At 31.3% G+C, this 16,217-nt stretch overlaps 3 protein-coding genes across 3 annotated transcripts; all 3 read right to left on the bottom strand.

The window, feature by feature from the left end:
* On the bottom strand, positions 1 to 3,531 carry LOC145628191 (F-box/FBD/LRR-repeat protein At4g26340-like). Its single transcript, XM_081680501.1, has 7 exons — positions 3,419 to 3,531; positions 2,439 to 3,363; positions 2,018 to 2,149; positions 1,552 to 1,877; positions 1,370 to 1,424; positions 1,191 to 1,316; positions 1 to 39 (listed from the first exon to the last, which is right to left on the bottom strand). Exons 1-7 carry the CDS (start codon positions 3,529 to 3,531, stop codon positions 1 to 3), a joined length of 1,716 nt encoding a protein of 571 aa, XP_081536627.1.
* Positions 3,532 to 3,707: 176 nt separating this feature from the next.
* Positions 3,708 to 7,789, bottom strand: LOC145628190 (F-box/LRR-repeat protein At3g62440-like). The gene is made up of 3 exons (XM_081680500.1): positions 7,310 to 7,789; positions 6,841 to 7,044; positions 3,708 to 3,791 (listed from the first exon to the last, which is right to left on the bottom strand). Exons 1-3 carry the CDS (start codon positions 7,787 to 7,789, stop codon positions 3,708 to 3,710), a joined length of 768 nt encoding a protein of 255 aa, XP_081536626.1.
* A 13-nt stretch (positions 7,790 to 7,802) lies between these two features.
* On the bottom strand, positions 7,803 to 8,378 carry LOC145628189 (FBD-associated F-box protein At5g56370-like). Its single transcript, XM_081680499.1, has one exon. The coding sequence runs from the start codon at positions 8,376 to 8,378 to the stop codon at positions 7,803 to 7,805; it is 576 nt and encodes a 191-aa protein (XP_081536625.1).
* Between the last annotated feature and the right edge of the window lie 7,839 nt (positions 8,379 to 16,217).

The following is a 16,217-nucleotide window of genomic DNA, read 5'->3' as shown; positions in this document are numbered from 1 at the left end:
TTATATCACAACCGTTAATATAACACTGATAAGACCCATCTACAATTCACGAAATAAAGGAAAATTTCAGAAACATTGCAAATAACAAAGAACGGAGAAAGTATCATTTGTAAATGATGAAAAATTATACATACGACATCTACAATAATGCACTAGATCTTCAAAACAATAATGAGACAGCAGGATAATAAGAAAAAAAAAAAAAGAATAGATTACACCAAAGAATATACTTCTATAAAGAGGTATTATAAGTAGCCAAATTCTCGGATAATGAAATATTCAGATTTAACATTTACATAAGCATGGCAATCTTTACATACAAAAATAATTCAATATAACATAAGAAAAACATATTCATTCAAATTGGGGGGGTGTACTGTACAGTAATGAAGTACCTCTATTAGTATGGTGGTTGATATTCTTAATATCTAAAGCTCCACTATTACATGGAGGTTGGCATAATAATGCTGAGAATAGGCAGACTATTTCAAATTATCATTCGAGTTACTCGTCACTGTTTCCTTATAAACTAACCGAGCTTTGCCAATGACGACAACTTCTTGTGCAATTGTGTAACTGGATTCATTGTTCTTGATAAATGAGAGCATTGGAAATCGTAGTACTTTGAACCATTTGAAGAGATTATTTGATAGGACTTCTGAGGTTAAGTTCATTGAACTTACAGACACATGAAAAGCTTAATATTGGTGCATTCTGACTTTCACTGGTGTTGTGGTGTATATGTATTAATAATAAATAAATGTATAGACTGAGGGGATATTATTGACACCGGTGAATGATTAACAATACGGAGTAATGAATTTGATTTTTCAAGGTACGGAAAAATGGAAAATAAACATTATTTTCATTTTACTGGTATTTAAATTGTTATCAGATTGAATGATACTCTGGTTGATAGCAAGTTAAATTAAGATCAATTTTAATAAATCAATGGCTAAAACTATTGAGTAAAAAGTTATGCAAGTGTCTAATAAGGTGTCAAAAAATTATCTTAATCATGTTGGGGCACCATTTGAGATATTATTACCAATTATCAATAAAATCCGATCTGACATATAGTAGTAATCATAAGTTCTAACCTTTTAGGCCAGAGAAGAAGAAAACACCAGACAAGAGTAAAACCATGTTACATTATTAGTTTATTACAAATGTTTTGAGTTTTGACAGACACTACCAGTGATCTTCAGCTCCAATACAACAGGAAGGCAGAATCCCGAATTTGCAGAAAGGAAAATCTGCTGATTAATAATTAGATGAACACCGAATGAACTTCTGGAAAGGACTGTCTTCAAATACTGATAAAATTTGCAAATTCAGCAGCTTTCATTGGTCAGCTGAAGTTTTATACCCTTGTGAGTTGTGACAATGCATAAATGTCACATGTATGAATCCTCATTAGACACCTTAATCATCAGAACTGTAATTTTAAGAAATTAGATGGCATTGTCATATGGTAGTACATTATTATAAATTTATGAAGATTAAAGTAGAGGAAATAAAAGGAGTCAATTAAATCTGCAAATCCTTTACCTTGAGTCTGCGTACTCTGATTCGCTGTCTGACTCCAATTCAGTGTCACTGTCCTCAGACTGACAGTTATAATCTTCATTGACAACAGTGATTTCACATTGATTTGAGGCCCTAGGGACCTTCAACAGCATTTTCAGAATGTCATTCTCTGTCACTGAATCTAGTGATTTCCTTGTATAGATTTTGAACTCCTTGAGTAGCATGCTGCTGCGTAAGAAATATGTTACCACTTTAAAACCTTCATCCACATCAAAGCCATAGAACTCAATTCGTTCCAGGCATAGCCCCTTTTTTTCTGGCTTGATATCAGGCCAATCAAACATCAACTGTCAACAACATAACAGCCATTTCAACAATCAGGAATAATCAATTTAGAAAATGAATAAATATTATCAGAAATAACTAATCCAGCAAAGAAATCATAAGCATGCAACACAGAGGATTTGTATGAGGTCAGCTAATATACCTTGTGTATAATGAAAGATGCAAGATTAGGAGCATGTCTAAGAATTTGTAGCACAATCGACCAGGCAGTAAGTCCTACTTCCAAGCATGTCAGATTTTGGAAAGTCGGCATCTTGATAAGAGCACTAGATCCCTGCAAACTCAAGCTTATAATAATAGAAGAATCTCCAAAGGTTTCAGGCCATTTTATGAAATGAGAATCAGAGGCAAAAATTGCAAATACATAAAAGCAGAGAATATTATGTTATTGGCCTTGTTTTTGAAGCAACTAACAATCTTTATTCAATAATCAAAAGAGTCAGACACTAATCCTGATCTAAGCATGCAGGCAGAAATTACCTAGGAGTCCTGGAATTACCCTGCATCAGAATATATACAAGAATATACGAATCCAAACAATACACTTAATCAAAAGCACTTACATCTAGAATGATCCGATATAGAACCAAAGTATTTGTGTAACAAATGCTCTGTAGAAGCTTAATCCATCTGACACTTGAAGTCCAAATATCAAGTCTTGCTTCAACCAGCGATGGTAGATCATCCATCACAGATTGCTTGATCCCAATCGATAGGTGAAGGACTTCCAGATTTGGTGCTTTAATGAGGATTGCTTCTTTTTTGTGATTCAGTGATAAAATTCTGAGTGTTTTGACTGAAGAAGATGACACTGAAAACTTTTCAGGTCCCTCACAATGATCAATATTCAGCGTTTCAAGGACAGGACAACCGGATAAGAGGCTAGTCAAAGGATCATGCTCATCTACAAAAATGATGTTTGTAAGAGAAAGGTACTGAAGGCAGGGAAGATGGACTGAAGACGGTAAGGAGAGCTCAATATAGCCTTCTAGATTTAAGACAACAAGCTTCTCTTTAGCAAGTAAAAAGGATGAACTTAAATCAACCACAAGATCTTTAGAAGTAAGAAAAAACTCCTGAACATAGCGCCTAGCTAAAACTAACATCCATTCCTTGAAGTGTGAACGAGCAAACTCCTCATAGACCTCAAAGTGGACACGTTCTATACACGGGGCACCATTAAGGAGTAGAATCCTGTTCACATAATTCTTAAAACTAGCATATTGCTCTTTGTTGAAGACAATGTCTGTCTTGTCCGACTTTATCATTGAAGATGGCAGCTCAGTGAAATCGAGGACAGGAATATTCATCCAAACAAGATTCCATCTCTTGGATAATACAGTAGTAGCTACAGCACTTCTTGTTGGCAGAAATGCCAAGATATGACACAGGAGTTTGTCAGGTAATCCACTAATCCGATCTAAAGATTCAGAGTCGACAACTGCATCTAGCTTCGAAGGTGACTGATGCTTAGACTGAATCATGTCTCTGCATAAACATGAGTTTGTAAAACGGAGTATTACTCTTTATAAATTGTGATTACAAGGAGCTATTCGATGCCCAAAACAGAACAGTAACGCAGAACTGCAAGTTTGCAACACATAATTGCTCGTTTTCATTTCGTGCATCAATATGCACAATTCGAGTATCATTCATTCTTACTGATTCAATTTTACTTCCATCAATACACAAAAAATCATGGAGTATGAGTGTATGACTAATAATCCAAAATTAACTCGATCACTACATCACTACATAAGCGATAAGCAGTCCAGTAAACATAAAAATAAAAGTACATTTAACATTAATAACATACATGAAATTATGAAAACCTAAGTAACAATTTTAAGTATGAGATTAACAATGTAATTTGCAGCAAATTCAATGAAATTTGTAAATTTGGGCATGGACAATCCCTAAGATAAACATTGATCATTGATCAACTACCAATTTAAAGTGCAATGCATAAATTACGAGATTCTAAAGCATAGAATTCGCAGCAATATGAATTATTGAATCAGAACTAACCTAGGTTTTTCGCATTCCAAATCAATAAACGAGAAAGTTAATTGAAATTGAAATCGAAATTAAAAAGCAGAACTGTTTATAATAATTTGAATTGCAGTACCTTAAATTGTGCAGAAGTAGATGAAGAACTGACGAATTTGAAGAACTTTGAGACTGACAAATGATAATGGCGCTTTAAGAAACCGAGAGATAAGGATGGAGAGTTTGATACTAGTATTAAAATTTCATTTGAAATTTAAAATTAAATTAAAGATTTCCCACCAAAAAATTAGTTTAACATTATTTGTAATCCTTCACATGGAAAAGAGAAGGTCCAATTTCATAGCTTTTGGGCCATGGCAAATTAGCAATATTATGTACAAGCTGAATATCATAAGTGAGAAAATAACATGTCCATCCGGTAAAATTAAAAAACAATAGATAAAACTAGGTTAGGTCCCGTGACATTATTAACCTTAATGACTAGCGGTATTAACATTCGTTAGTCATTAATGGCATGTTGTGACATTTTTGTTAAACTGAATGATATATGGTGCATTAGAAAGTTTTTTATGGTATCTGATGAATTGAGCTAAAATTAGTGGTATATAGTGAAAAATCCGTTATAAAAAACCCATTGTTTAGGCATATTTGTGTCTTGTGTGAATCTTTAATGTATAACTTTAATCAGTAATACTTCTTATATTTAATTTCATTTAATAAAATTAAAAATTTATGAAGATTTGATAAATAAAGAACATGTTTAATAGGAGTAAATGAAAAGATAAAAAAAGAATGCATATTTCCGTTCGAATAAAACATGTTTAAATAATATAAAATATGTTCTATTATAATATTCGAAACATAATAAGATGAATGAAATAGAGGGTATATAAAAACTCAAGATACTAAAGACTGAAAATTTCTGAAACCTTGATAACCAAACATGTAAAAACCAAATAATTAAACCACTTGTAGCAAGATTCCAGTGTTTAAGTTTATATGATTACACAAGTTTGTTTGATTAAATAGGAATCTAGTTCTGATTACTTTCTTAAATCTATTCCTTAAATTGCATAGTCAAAAGTTACTAATTCCTCTGTTCATTGCAATTATTTTAAAAAAAAAAACAAACATGTAAAAACTTATTAGCAATTTATTCTTTCATTTAATATGCTTAAGCTTGATCATTCAATCAAAACCAGAAGCTTACATACACAACAGTACAAAGATTCCAACTTAGTGCAAGCAAACTGAAGAGTCGAGTAAAAACATCGTAATTTTACATGAATACATGTTCAGAGTTCATTCGTTGAATGATGAAAGATTCATAGCACAAACTACTCCGTAATAGTTATAGACACGAGTTCAAGGAGGGAACAGAAATGAAGAATGAGGATGCCCCGGTTTCTCATTTTGTTTCTCACGTGGCATTTTCGTAAATAAACCAACAACTTTATTCAACTGTGGAGCCCACAATAATGAAAAAGTTGTTGATTTATTCACGAAAATGCCAAACAAATTTCGTTTCCCACCATGAGAAACAGGGAATTTCCCGTAATCCCATGAAGAATAACAGCCGAAGCAAATCCTGATAACATGTTCAATAAAACACGATTATTTTAGTAGAAAGTATAATCCTGAAAGCATTTCAGTAGCTAGCACAAAAGCTTGTTGCCTACATTTGACAGTAAGCTAAGCTTAAAGTTGGTTGTCTACATTTGACGCAGTAAACAAGTTTAGCCTAGTAATTAGCACTGTCAAAACGGTTTGACAGTTCGGATTCGGTTCGGTTTAAAATCGGTCCGGTATTAAATCGGGTCGGTTTGAAATCGGTTTAAGTGTCTCAAGGGTCGGTTTCAGTTCGGTTTAAATAGTTATCGGTTCGATTCGGTTTCGGTTTATTCTTGAGCGGTTTTAATTCGGTTCGGGTTGTAAACGGCTCGGGAAGTAAACGGTTCGGTGCAGCCGGGTTGCAGTTTGTTAATGGTTCAGTGTAAACGGTTTTTATACCGGTTCAAACAGTTTCGGGTTGGAAACAGTTTCGAGTTAGAAACGGTTCGGTTCTTTTTCGATTCAATTTTATTTTGGTTCGGTTTGTTAACGGGTTTGCCTTTTATACAGTTTAACGTTATTCGAATCAGTTCCATTTCACGTTTACTAAATTATGGTTCGGAAAGGTTTTTTATTTCAAAAAGTCGGTTTTTAATCGGGTCGTTTGGATTTAGGAAGTTAAACGATTTTGGTTTGAAATTTCATAGTACTTGCTAACCTTTTGCTGGTTAACAAGTTTTATATCAAGCCGAGACTTCATCACTTCATATTTAGGCATTAGGCATTATATTATATACAAATTCTCATTGATTTCAAAAATACATATCATGTTATTTCAAGTTTAGTCATACTGATCTTACTAGTTTATTACAAAGTAACGTAGATTATAAAAGTTTAGTGTATTAATGAATTATTATTGTTTTACTATCACATTATTAGCTGCTTCTTATTCAATCATCTAATTGATGTGTCATAATCATGATTTGATGAGTTATTGTGACATCGAAATTACAGACGGTTCGGTTTGTAAGTGGTTCGGTTTATAAACGGTTCGGTGCAAACGGGTTGCAGTTTGTTAACGGTTCGGTGTAAACGGTTTTTACCTCGGTTCAAACGGTTTCGGGTTGGAAACGGTTTTGGGTTAGAAACGGTTCGGTTCTTTTTCGGTTCGGTTTGATTTCAGTTCGGTTTAGAACTTGTTCGGTTTGTTAACGGGTTCGATTCTTATACGGTTTGACATTATTCGAATCGGTTCGGTTCCGGGTTTACTTAAATACGGTTCGAGTCGGTTTTCGATTTTACAAAATCGGTTTTTAATCGGTTCGGTTCTCATTTGGGTCGGTCGGTTTCGGTTTGAAATTTGACAGCACTACTAGTAATAGCATCCGTTGCTCGTACACTAACCGGACTTCTCAAAGTGATTCTGGGCGCCTGCAAGAGAGTCGCATTCTTTAACAGATATTCAATCAGTAAGGTATCAGATTTCGCTCCATCAAACAAGTGAATGGCAACCACTTTCAGGGTTGGTATCAGATCATTCTTGTTCACAGAAGTTGAAATTACGAGTAGGTGTTTGTCATTCTCCTCGTAAAATACACGACCTGTGCACTGAAATTCAAGAAAAATAACATGTAAGTCATGCATAATAAATAAATTATACTGTCAGCATCATAACCAAATAAGAATTGGCACTTAATTACGGGAAATTCCCTGTTTCTCATATTGAGAAACGAAATTTGTTTTTTATGGGGCATTTTCTTGAATAAATCAACAACTTTTTCATTATTGTTGTTGGTTTATTTACGAAAATATCACGTGAGAAACAAATTGTTTCTCACTATGAGAAACTGGGGCATCCCCATTAATTACTTACCCAATAATCGAAAGAGGTGATATTAGGAGCATGTTGCAGAATCCATAACACTAGATACCACCAAAAGTTTGGGTAATTCGTGAAGTTGAAACACCGGCTCACAATTAAATGAGTCAAGTTTGGAAAGAAGAGGGGTTGATCAAAGCTTGTTGAGGACATCTCCATCCTTGTCGAAGCATCTATATTCAGTCTCTTTACATTGGAAATTTGCGAAAGTAAGCTAACCACTTTAGACACACTCATCACTTCTTCGTGCATATCATAAGAGGGTCCGATCTCAAATCTTGCTTCAACTAAAGAGGGCATGGACTCAAATTCATAGTCCGAAATATCATCATTCATACAAAGATATTTAAGACTTGGAGTAGCTAAGATGATCTTCCTTTGGATGTCTTGTAGAAATGGGTCGTGTATGACTTTGATGATACTCAATCTCTTTAGACACTTAAGAGAAGAAGAACAGACGCGTAAAGTTGGCATTGTTCTACTATACTTAATCACAACTAGTTACTTCTTCAAGACAAGGTAACCGCGACAAGAGATACTCCAACGTTGACTCGTCTACAAAGCTTATATGATCAAGGTGGAGTGCTACAAGACTTGGTAGATGAACTAAAGGTGTTAAAGGAAGGGTCCAAGATTTCAGCTTTAACACCTTAAGCTTTTCGCACACCAAAATCATTGCCGCTAGTAGCATAGGCCTCCCACTATAAGCTATATCAAACGATAGATCCATCTCAAATATATCACGTCTTATTGCATTCATAATCCATGAACAAATATGGAACTCTTTGATCGTCTTGGTTAAGCAGCAACTTAGCTTAAACTGGTGTAAAAAAGGTGCAACATTAAGAATCAAGACTCTATCAACAAACGTCGAATTGGATTCGTTGCTCAGATTAATGACATCCAAGTCGAGTGCTGGGACTTCAGTCCAAATACCTTGCCATCTCTTAGACAACACGATAGATACAACAGCTTGTTTGGTTGGCAAAAACGATAAGATTAAGGATAGAATTGGATCCGGTAAATTACTAATCCTATCTAAATGTTCATCAATCTCCGCCATTGTTACTTCTCTATGATTTACCCTAAAAAAAAAAAAAAAGAATAGTTAAACTATAATACAATCATGTCAAATTAGAGAGGATAATTAGAGAGAATGATTTTCTGTGTATTGTATTACAGTATGCATGCACAATATATTTATTCAACCTAAGAGTAGAGATTAGGGCTTAACACCGGCCCATTAGTTATACATGATACAAGTCTTAACAAATCATAACAACATGAGCGTGTTGTTTAATATGTGAATTCATGACGAGACGACGAGTTTGTTCGATTTGAAGGTGTATGATGTAAATTGTGAGTTCAAATGCTGGAAGAAGCATATACTTTGTATCTATTTACCCTAACAAGTTAGCAATATATTTTTATAAACCAAATAATAGAGTGAAATTACAGAAATTCAACAGAAAAAAGGAAATCGAAGTTATGGGGGCAATTAATCAAAGAATCAAAATAATCGGGTATTATATAAAATACGTACCTGTAAATTAATATCAAAGCTCCAGCATTAGATGGAGGAATTGCCAAATAAGAAACCTGTCTTTGAAAAAATAAAATAAAAAACAATCTATCTATCTATCTTCTATAACTAATACTAAAGTAGCAACCGCTGACATCACAATTGACATCATCTCTCTTCAAAATTGTACACGTGTTACTTTTCTATTAAATTTTTCCCCCGCTTAAAAGCTTTGATGATGTCATTTTTTTTTTAATTTTTGATATTTCATAAGAAGCTAAGTATAATCTTTCAACAATTTTACTCTAGAAATTTGGAATTCAATTTTCAACTATCTATTTTTAATTATCTAATTTGTCTTTGCATGATAATATTTAAATATAATTTATTTTTAGTGATACATATTTTCTTCTAAATTATGCATTAAAAAAATTATGATTGATAGTTATGAAATTTTGACTCAGTATTTTGATTTTACTGAGTCTTTACAGCTCCTACATCAAAGGGTTTTGGTTATTCATCAATTTGGATGTTGTGTTAATTAATTTAAAGTTGGCTACATAGAAAGCATTGTTGAATTATTATAAGTATTTCATTAACTACATAGGCTTATGATTTTATCTATCAATTTATTATAAATGTTTGATCATTAACTACATAGGCTTATGATTTTATCTATCAATTTATTATAAATGTTTGATCATTTTTAACAAGAAATTAAAGCTATTTATTTATACATACTTATGAAATACAAGTATAAAAATATTATATTAGGATTTTCACCTTCATGAATTTATATAGTAACAAATTTGAAAAGATTATTTGTATTTGTAGTTCTATACTGCAATTTTTTTTTTGTTAAAATCGTGCACCGCAGGGACTAATCTAATAAATAAAGGACAACCTTAAATCCTAATACACGAAGTTTTGAAACTAATTACACCCCATGATTTTATGATTATTTGGGTTTTCTATAGAAGATTAGAAGGTGTACTAGTCAGGTCGGGTTTTTTTTTTTTTTTTTTTTTTTTATATATAATTAGGAAATTTTTAGAAATAAGAATTTTTTTTGAAATAATATTATTATAATTGATCTATTGTTATGAAAATATTGTGTGGATATCCATTATCCTCTTTGTATGCTTCCAGAATATTCTAGATCTAGGGTTTATTTTATCTAAGCAAACCCTACTTATAATATTCTATGTATACATATACCCCTATCATATGGAATAATATGAACAGATTAATTCTCTCTCAATCTCTCATCTTTCCCCCTTATTTTATAACACGTTATCAGCACCAAAGCTCTAATTATTATCTTGTTATGTCGCATCTTGGGAAGAAATTAGTATGAGATTAATTTTGATAATGGGTTTTGATCTTTTAATAATGAAATCACACGTTTCAAGAATGTCATATCATTCCCAATTAATTAATTTGGGACTAGTACAAGTAGTCTCACGGTATTAATAATTTGGAATGTTAATGGTAGTGCCGCTTTATTTAAATACAAAAAACTCTCGTATTATTTTTTGGTTGCATTGGTTTGTTTATCTTGAATTATTGCTATACTTTATTTTCTTTTCTTTGACGTTTTCATGAGTTACATGCTAGCAGATGACGTTAACAACATGAATTTGATGATAAGGCTGGTTTTTATAATGGGAAAGATTTTGATATCAGGAAAGTTCATTCTCAACTATTCTGTTATTGTTAATTTTAAGCCTTTACATAATATGTTTATATTGTTTCCCAAATTTTCGTATTTTTATTATTCCTGGAGTTCAATGAGCAATTTGGGAATAGTTGGATTTGATGCAGAATAACTAATTAGTAGTTTTGTTTTGACTATGAGTTTTGTTTAGTTTGAATCTAAAAGGTATTTAAAATTATTATTGAGGTTAATTTTATGAACGTATGGTTTTCATGAACTTGTAGTACATATATTTGCTAGATTTTGGTATTACTTTTCCTATCCGTAAATGAGTTTGGTTATTTCTCTATGCTTGATAGCAAATATGAATGGTTTGATTTAGCAATTATTTACCCATGTCTAATGCCTTGAATGTCGAAGTAAGCCTAAGGCACATGTGAAACTATGTATAATTTATGTATTGAATTATGTTTTTATATTTCAAGTATGATATGAACCATGTGGTTTTCCACTAACGTGAACGTGTTAATATTGGTTGCTTATGTGCTTGTTTCTATTTTCTAATTAAGCTATATCAGGCAATATATTGATATAATTGATCGATCTGACAGTATAGTTGATTCAATCGATTCAAGTATGTTTTTATTAAAGCGTGAAGTAGTAGGTTTTCATATTTTTACCTTTTCATTCAATTATAGTATTATGTACCTACTTGAAGTTTGATTATTGGAATGAATGTAAATTGAATATGATGTGCGGACCTGAAGTTCCTTATATTAATAAAAGTATTCACACTAGCTTGAATATATAAATGGCTCAAAACCCTTAAGGATAATACAAAGAAATGTGCATGATCTACAAAACTAAAGCATATTGCTTAGATTTCCACTATATACTAACGTGATTCTATAAACACAATGTCATGTTTACTTATGTTTCCAAAGATTAATTTTAATTTGTCTAGTATAGTTGAGTGGATCGAACAAGGTATGTTTTGATTAAAGCTCGAACTGATTATGTCATGTCTTATTTTTACCTTCTCTTTCTGAAAAATGTAGATGGATTGGTATATATTCTCGTACATATGGACTTGAAGTTCCTTAATTAATTAAATATATAGCAAAAAGTGTGTTGTTCAAGTAATTAAACATGACATTGTGAGAAACTATACATAATCAACGTTTTATTATGCCCATAAATATAAGAGGTTTTGTTTTTTTTAAGATGAATGTAATTGGGCATGAGGAACATGATAAGTATAATTTTATATAAGCATGTTTTTGCTAAAAGGAACATGTTACTTGATACATGACATTGCCAAAAGAATTTATGGCTTAAAAGTTGCAAGGATTTTAAAGGTTGTTGGATGGTCAGTTTGATACATACAATAACTTAAATATCAACGATTTATTTAATAAAAGTGACCACATGTTCATTAAATATTTTGAAATGATACCATCCTGAAGATGGATATAAACAAATGACATTTATCATATACTAGTTGTAAATGCGCTAATGTCCTAAGAGTACAACATCAATTGTTGATTAATCTATAGCATGCTTGACGCGTGATAAATTAATTGGTTCTAAAGATAATTAAGTATTTTTGAAAAGGAAAGGAGTCACTATTGACAAGTTTATAGTTTAAACTCCAGTAGAATATGAGTAATTATTGGATAAAATATTAATTGATTGTCTTGCCAATTGTATAAAGAAACACATGTTGGTGTTCTAAAATCACATGACATTCATGGCCATGCATATAGTAAGTTTAATAAAGTGATCACTAGTGTTGAAAACTGACTAGAGTTCAAATTTAGAGAAGTGATTGGATGTGATAATTAAATTAGGCCATCCGGGTTTAATAATAATTACCCGTAATGGAAACCTGAAGTTTCATTTGATAATGTGCTGACGCTTTCTCAATGTTAAATATATAAAATGAATTGAATGACAAGACGTAATATTGAGATTGAGTTATATTTGGATTGTGAGTTATAATAATTTGTATTGATGAAAATTTCAAGATTTAATATGTTTTGATTTTTTTTATATAAAGGAGTAATGGATGATAAAGGAGTAATGGCTGACCAGAAGTTTACCAAAATAACTTATATATTATTGTCAACTATCAAGTTATCAGAAGCTCACCGAATACATTATTTAAGTCTTTAACGATCCAGAAGATCATCACCTACTAGAATTACGAGCAAGTGATTTATGCTTGTATAACAGTTTTTTTGATTGGGGCTATTATATGTCAGCACATATTAAATTGGAGAAGAAAGAAAAATGTACAACTGCACAACATATGTCTCCCCATTGACATTGATCTCCAGAAGAGAAAATATTATTGAAAATTTAATAATAAATACACATGAAATATAAAGTTAATGAATAAATGATTCTTCATCGAAATTGTTCTCCGGAAGAGATGAATTTTGATTGTGATCCTCCCAATGAAATGGATTTTAATGCAAATTTATATACTAAGTTGGTATAGAATTAGACGTCCCTATAAAAGAGATATTTTACCAACTTTGGGGGAGAAGAAATAGCAAAAGTTGGAAAAATCGAAAAAAAAATTAAATAAATAAAGAATATTTATGATCCCTATAATGATAATTTGAAAAGTTATATATATGCCAACTTTTGTATAAATATTATCAAGATATGTTCTACATTTATGATTTGATTTGTATTCAGTTATGACTCATGTTGCATAGCATTGAAAATACATTTTGGTCATATTAATTATGTTTATACATTGAGATAAAATCTTGCCAATTGTACTTGAATCACTACACCTGAAGTGTAGGTTGTATATGACCGGTTCCAAAATAAAGATTTGTTTAATAGATATGATATTTAGCAAGATAGTGCAGTTGACACTTATAGTGTAATAGTATATAAATACCATTGTGTATGAAATACCCTAAAAGTGGTATAGATATCTGAATTATTATAATAGATGGCCTATGATGTAAGAAAAGTTATGATGGTACCAATGAGAAATGTATTCAGATATCATAGTAAAATAGCATGCGGAATGTAAGTTAAAGGAATTTTTTAATACCGATACATAATGGAACCGATGAATAATATGCATATGCATAATGGAATGGACTAATGAGTAAGGGATCTGAAATATATGTACATTTTGATGTCGACATAATGATAATGATCATAAGTTTATCATGGACCCGAAGTCCAATGAAATATGGATTTTTAAATCCACACCGTACAGTGTCTTGCATCATTTTGAGTCTTATATTCATGTGCATGTGAGTCATAGGTTAATTGTTTATTGCATATGTAGGAAGTTAGATGCATTACTCATTGTATAATTTGTTTAATATGTTATCATGTTTTATATATCTCATATTGCATGGATTAATTTCTTACAATGGTTGTGGTGTATGTGAATGTTCATTCAAAGTATAGTAAGACATATTTACAACTTTGATGAAAAATTAGAAAGAGATATTATATTCCAATGGGCTTATAATTGTAATGAAATTATTGATGACACCTATTTAATTGCACGTTATGAATCATGTAAGAAGAGTTCCTGAAGAACTTATTATATATGACGTATTTATATATCTAGCCCTACAAAGTTTGTCTCTAGAATAATGCAATTACTATCAAACTCTTGAAAAGTCTATGTAAATACATCAGTGACATCTCAACCTGAAGTTTGAGAATATAAGAGTTAGTGATCAGATTTACAATTTGTATTCGAAGAAAAATTATCGTGTAGTTAATTACGAAACTTCTAAAGAAACGGGATACTTATGCGTGAGTCTGTTTTCTTATGGTCCAGAAGAACCATGATCAATGTATATACTTACATATGTTATAATTCATATGAGATTGAAGAATGACATTAATAATGTCAAGTTTTGTGATCAAATGATTATTAATAAATGTTTGATCAAATAATGATCATCAATTTCTATTATTAACAACTTCCAGAAGAAGTCATAATCACATAAGTTTAATTTATAAATCAACTATTAAACAAAGATTTGAAATAATGATATTAGAGATAAACACATGTATGGTGAAATGAAGACACTTCACATGTTCACGTGAAGACTTGAAGAATTGAAGATGCAACTTCAGCTTAGGAGAGTCGAAGATCAACAAGTGATATTTTACCAACTTATTAGAAGATATCCAACATATTGGATTCATTGTTGCGACACTAGAAGATCTCAAGTTATGTATTTATCAGGGGGCCGGAGAAAATACGCGCTGCACTCTTTTTCCCTTGACCATGGTTTTGTCCCAAATTGGGTTTTCCTGGTAAGGTTTTTAATGAGGCAGCATCTCGAGCGTATTACGAAGAATGTTATACTCTTTTTCCTTCATTAGGTTTTTATCCCACAGGGTTTTTCCTAATAAGGTTTTAACGAGACACAATATTCGATAATGGACATCCAAGGGGGAGTGTTATGAAAATATTGTGTGGATATCCATTATCCTCTTTAAATGCTTCCAGAATATTCTAGATCTAGGGTTTATTTTATTTAAGCAAACCCTACTTATAATATTCTATTCTATGTATATATATACCCCTATCATATGGAATAATATGAACAGATTAATTCTCTCTCAATCTCTCATCTTTCCTCCTTATTTTATAACATCTATGAGATTGATTCAAACTTTTTTTTTTTTAACGAGGATTTAACCTTTTACATACAACTATACAAGCAACAACTTTTAACATCAAGCAATTTTAGGATAATTTTCAATTAATTTGGGATAACTTTTTAACTTTAAATTTTTTTAAAAAACTATTAAACTTTAAATAGTGTAAATATACCATAAGATAATTTTTATAAGAATAATATTGTTCCAACTATATATATATATATATATATATATATATATATATATATATATATATATATATATATATATATATATATATATATAATATTGTTATGGTTGATTTTAACTTAGGTTACGCTACGTTCATTCCACCCTTTTTTTTGTTGAAAGACAATTATTTTAACAAACTTTAATTGTTTTTGATAAACATTCAGGGAGAACTTCTGGTTGCTGCAGTTCGTAAATTCATAGAGGAATGGGAAGTCGACCTTGCTGAAGCAGCAGCTTTGCGATGTGGACTGCAAGTTGTAAGGAGGCTGGGGTATGGCAAAGTTTGGGTTGAAAGTGACTCTCTCAATGTCACAAAAAGGATCAACAACAGTACAAAAGGCCGTTCTCTAAGCTATTTTGCTTATTGATCGATGACATTTATAAGCTTTCTTTGTCATTTGATATGATATTTTTGATGTTTCGGTTCATGTGAAACATATAGGGAATACGGTGGTCCATTTAATAGCTAGATGCAATATGAGACACTGGTGAAAACAATGAACTAGTTTGTAGGATTACTTTTCCCCAAAGTGTGTTAACTTTGGTGGAAAATATGATTTAATTTAAGTGCGTCCTAACGATTCCTCAAAAAAAAAAAAAAAAATTATGAAACTTAAATTATTTAACCAAATCTCTGTTATATCTTGAAGTGAACATATCCTACCTTTATCAATAAAACAAAGATAACTTTTATTTATATTGAAACAACTTGTATAGGTAGTGATACTGAGAGCAAATACATTAGATGCACATACATCGGCTAGAATTGGGATTACAAAGAGCCAATATGTAATTATAATAATAATAAATAAATAAAGGCAATTTTAAGA

This window comes from Chenopodium album, chromosome 4 (genome assembly GCF_948465745.1).
Source record: "Chenopodium album chromosome 4, dcCheAlbu1.1, whole genome shotgun sequence".
Classification (NCBI taxonomy): domain Eukaryota; kingdom Viridiplantae; phylum Streptophyta; class Magnoliopsida; order Caryophyllales; family Amaranthaceae; genus Chenopodium; species Chenopodium album.
This window is presented reverse-complemented; position numbering and strand designations above follow the sequence as displayed.

Coding starts and splice junctions, on each gene's coding strand:
- LOC145628191 (XM_081680501.1), bottom strand. CDS start 3,531: ATGAATGATACTCGAATTGTGCATATTGATGCACGAAATGAAAACGAG. Junction 3,364..3,418: donor TGGGCATCGAATAGCTCCTT/GTAATCACAATT, acceptor ATGTTTATGCAG/AGACATGATTCAGTCTAAGC. Junction 1,317..1,369: donor CATTGTCACAACTCACAAGG/GTATAAAACTTC, acceptor AAATTTTATCAG/TATTTGAAGACAGTCCTTTC.
- LOC145628190 (XM_081680500.1), bottom strand. CDS start 7,789: ATGCCAACTTTACGCGTCTGTTCTTCTTCTCTTAAGTGTCTAAAGAGA. Junction 7,045..7,309: donor TCACCTCTTTCGATTATTGG/GTAAGTAATTAA, acceptor CTTGAATTTCAG/TGCACAGGTCGTGTATTTTA. Junction 3,792..6,840: donor GAATCACTTTGAGAAGTCCG/GTTAGTGTACGA, acceptor TGTTTATCTTAG/GGATTGTCCATGCCCAAATT.
- LOC145628189 (XM_081680499.1), bottom strand. CDS start 8,378: ATGGCGGAGATTGATGAACATTTAGATAGGATTAGTAATTTACCGGAT.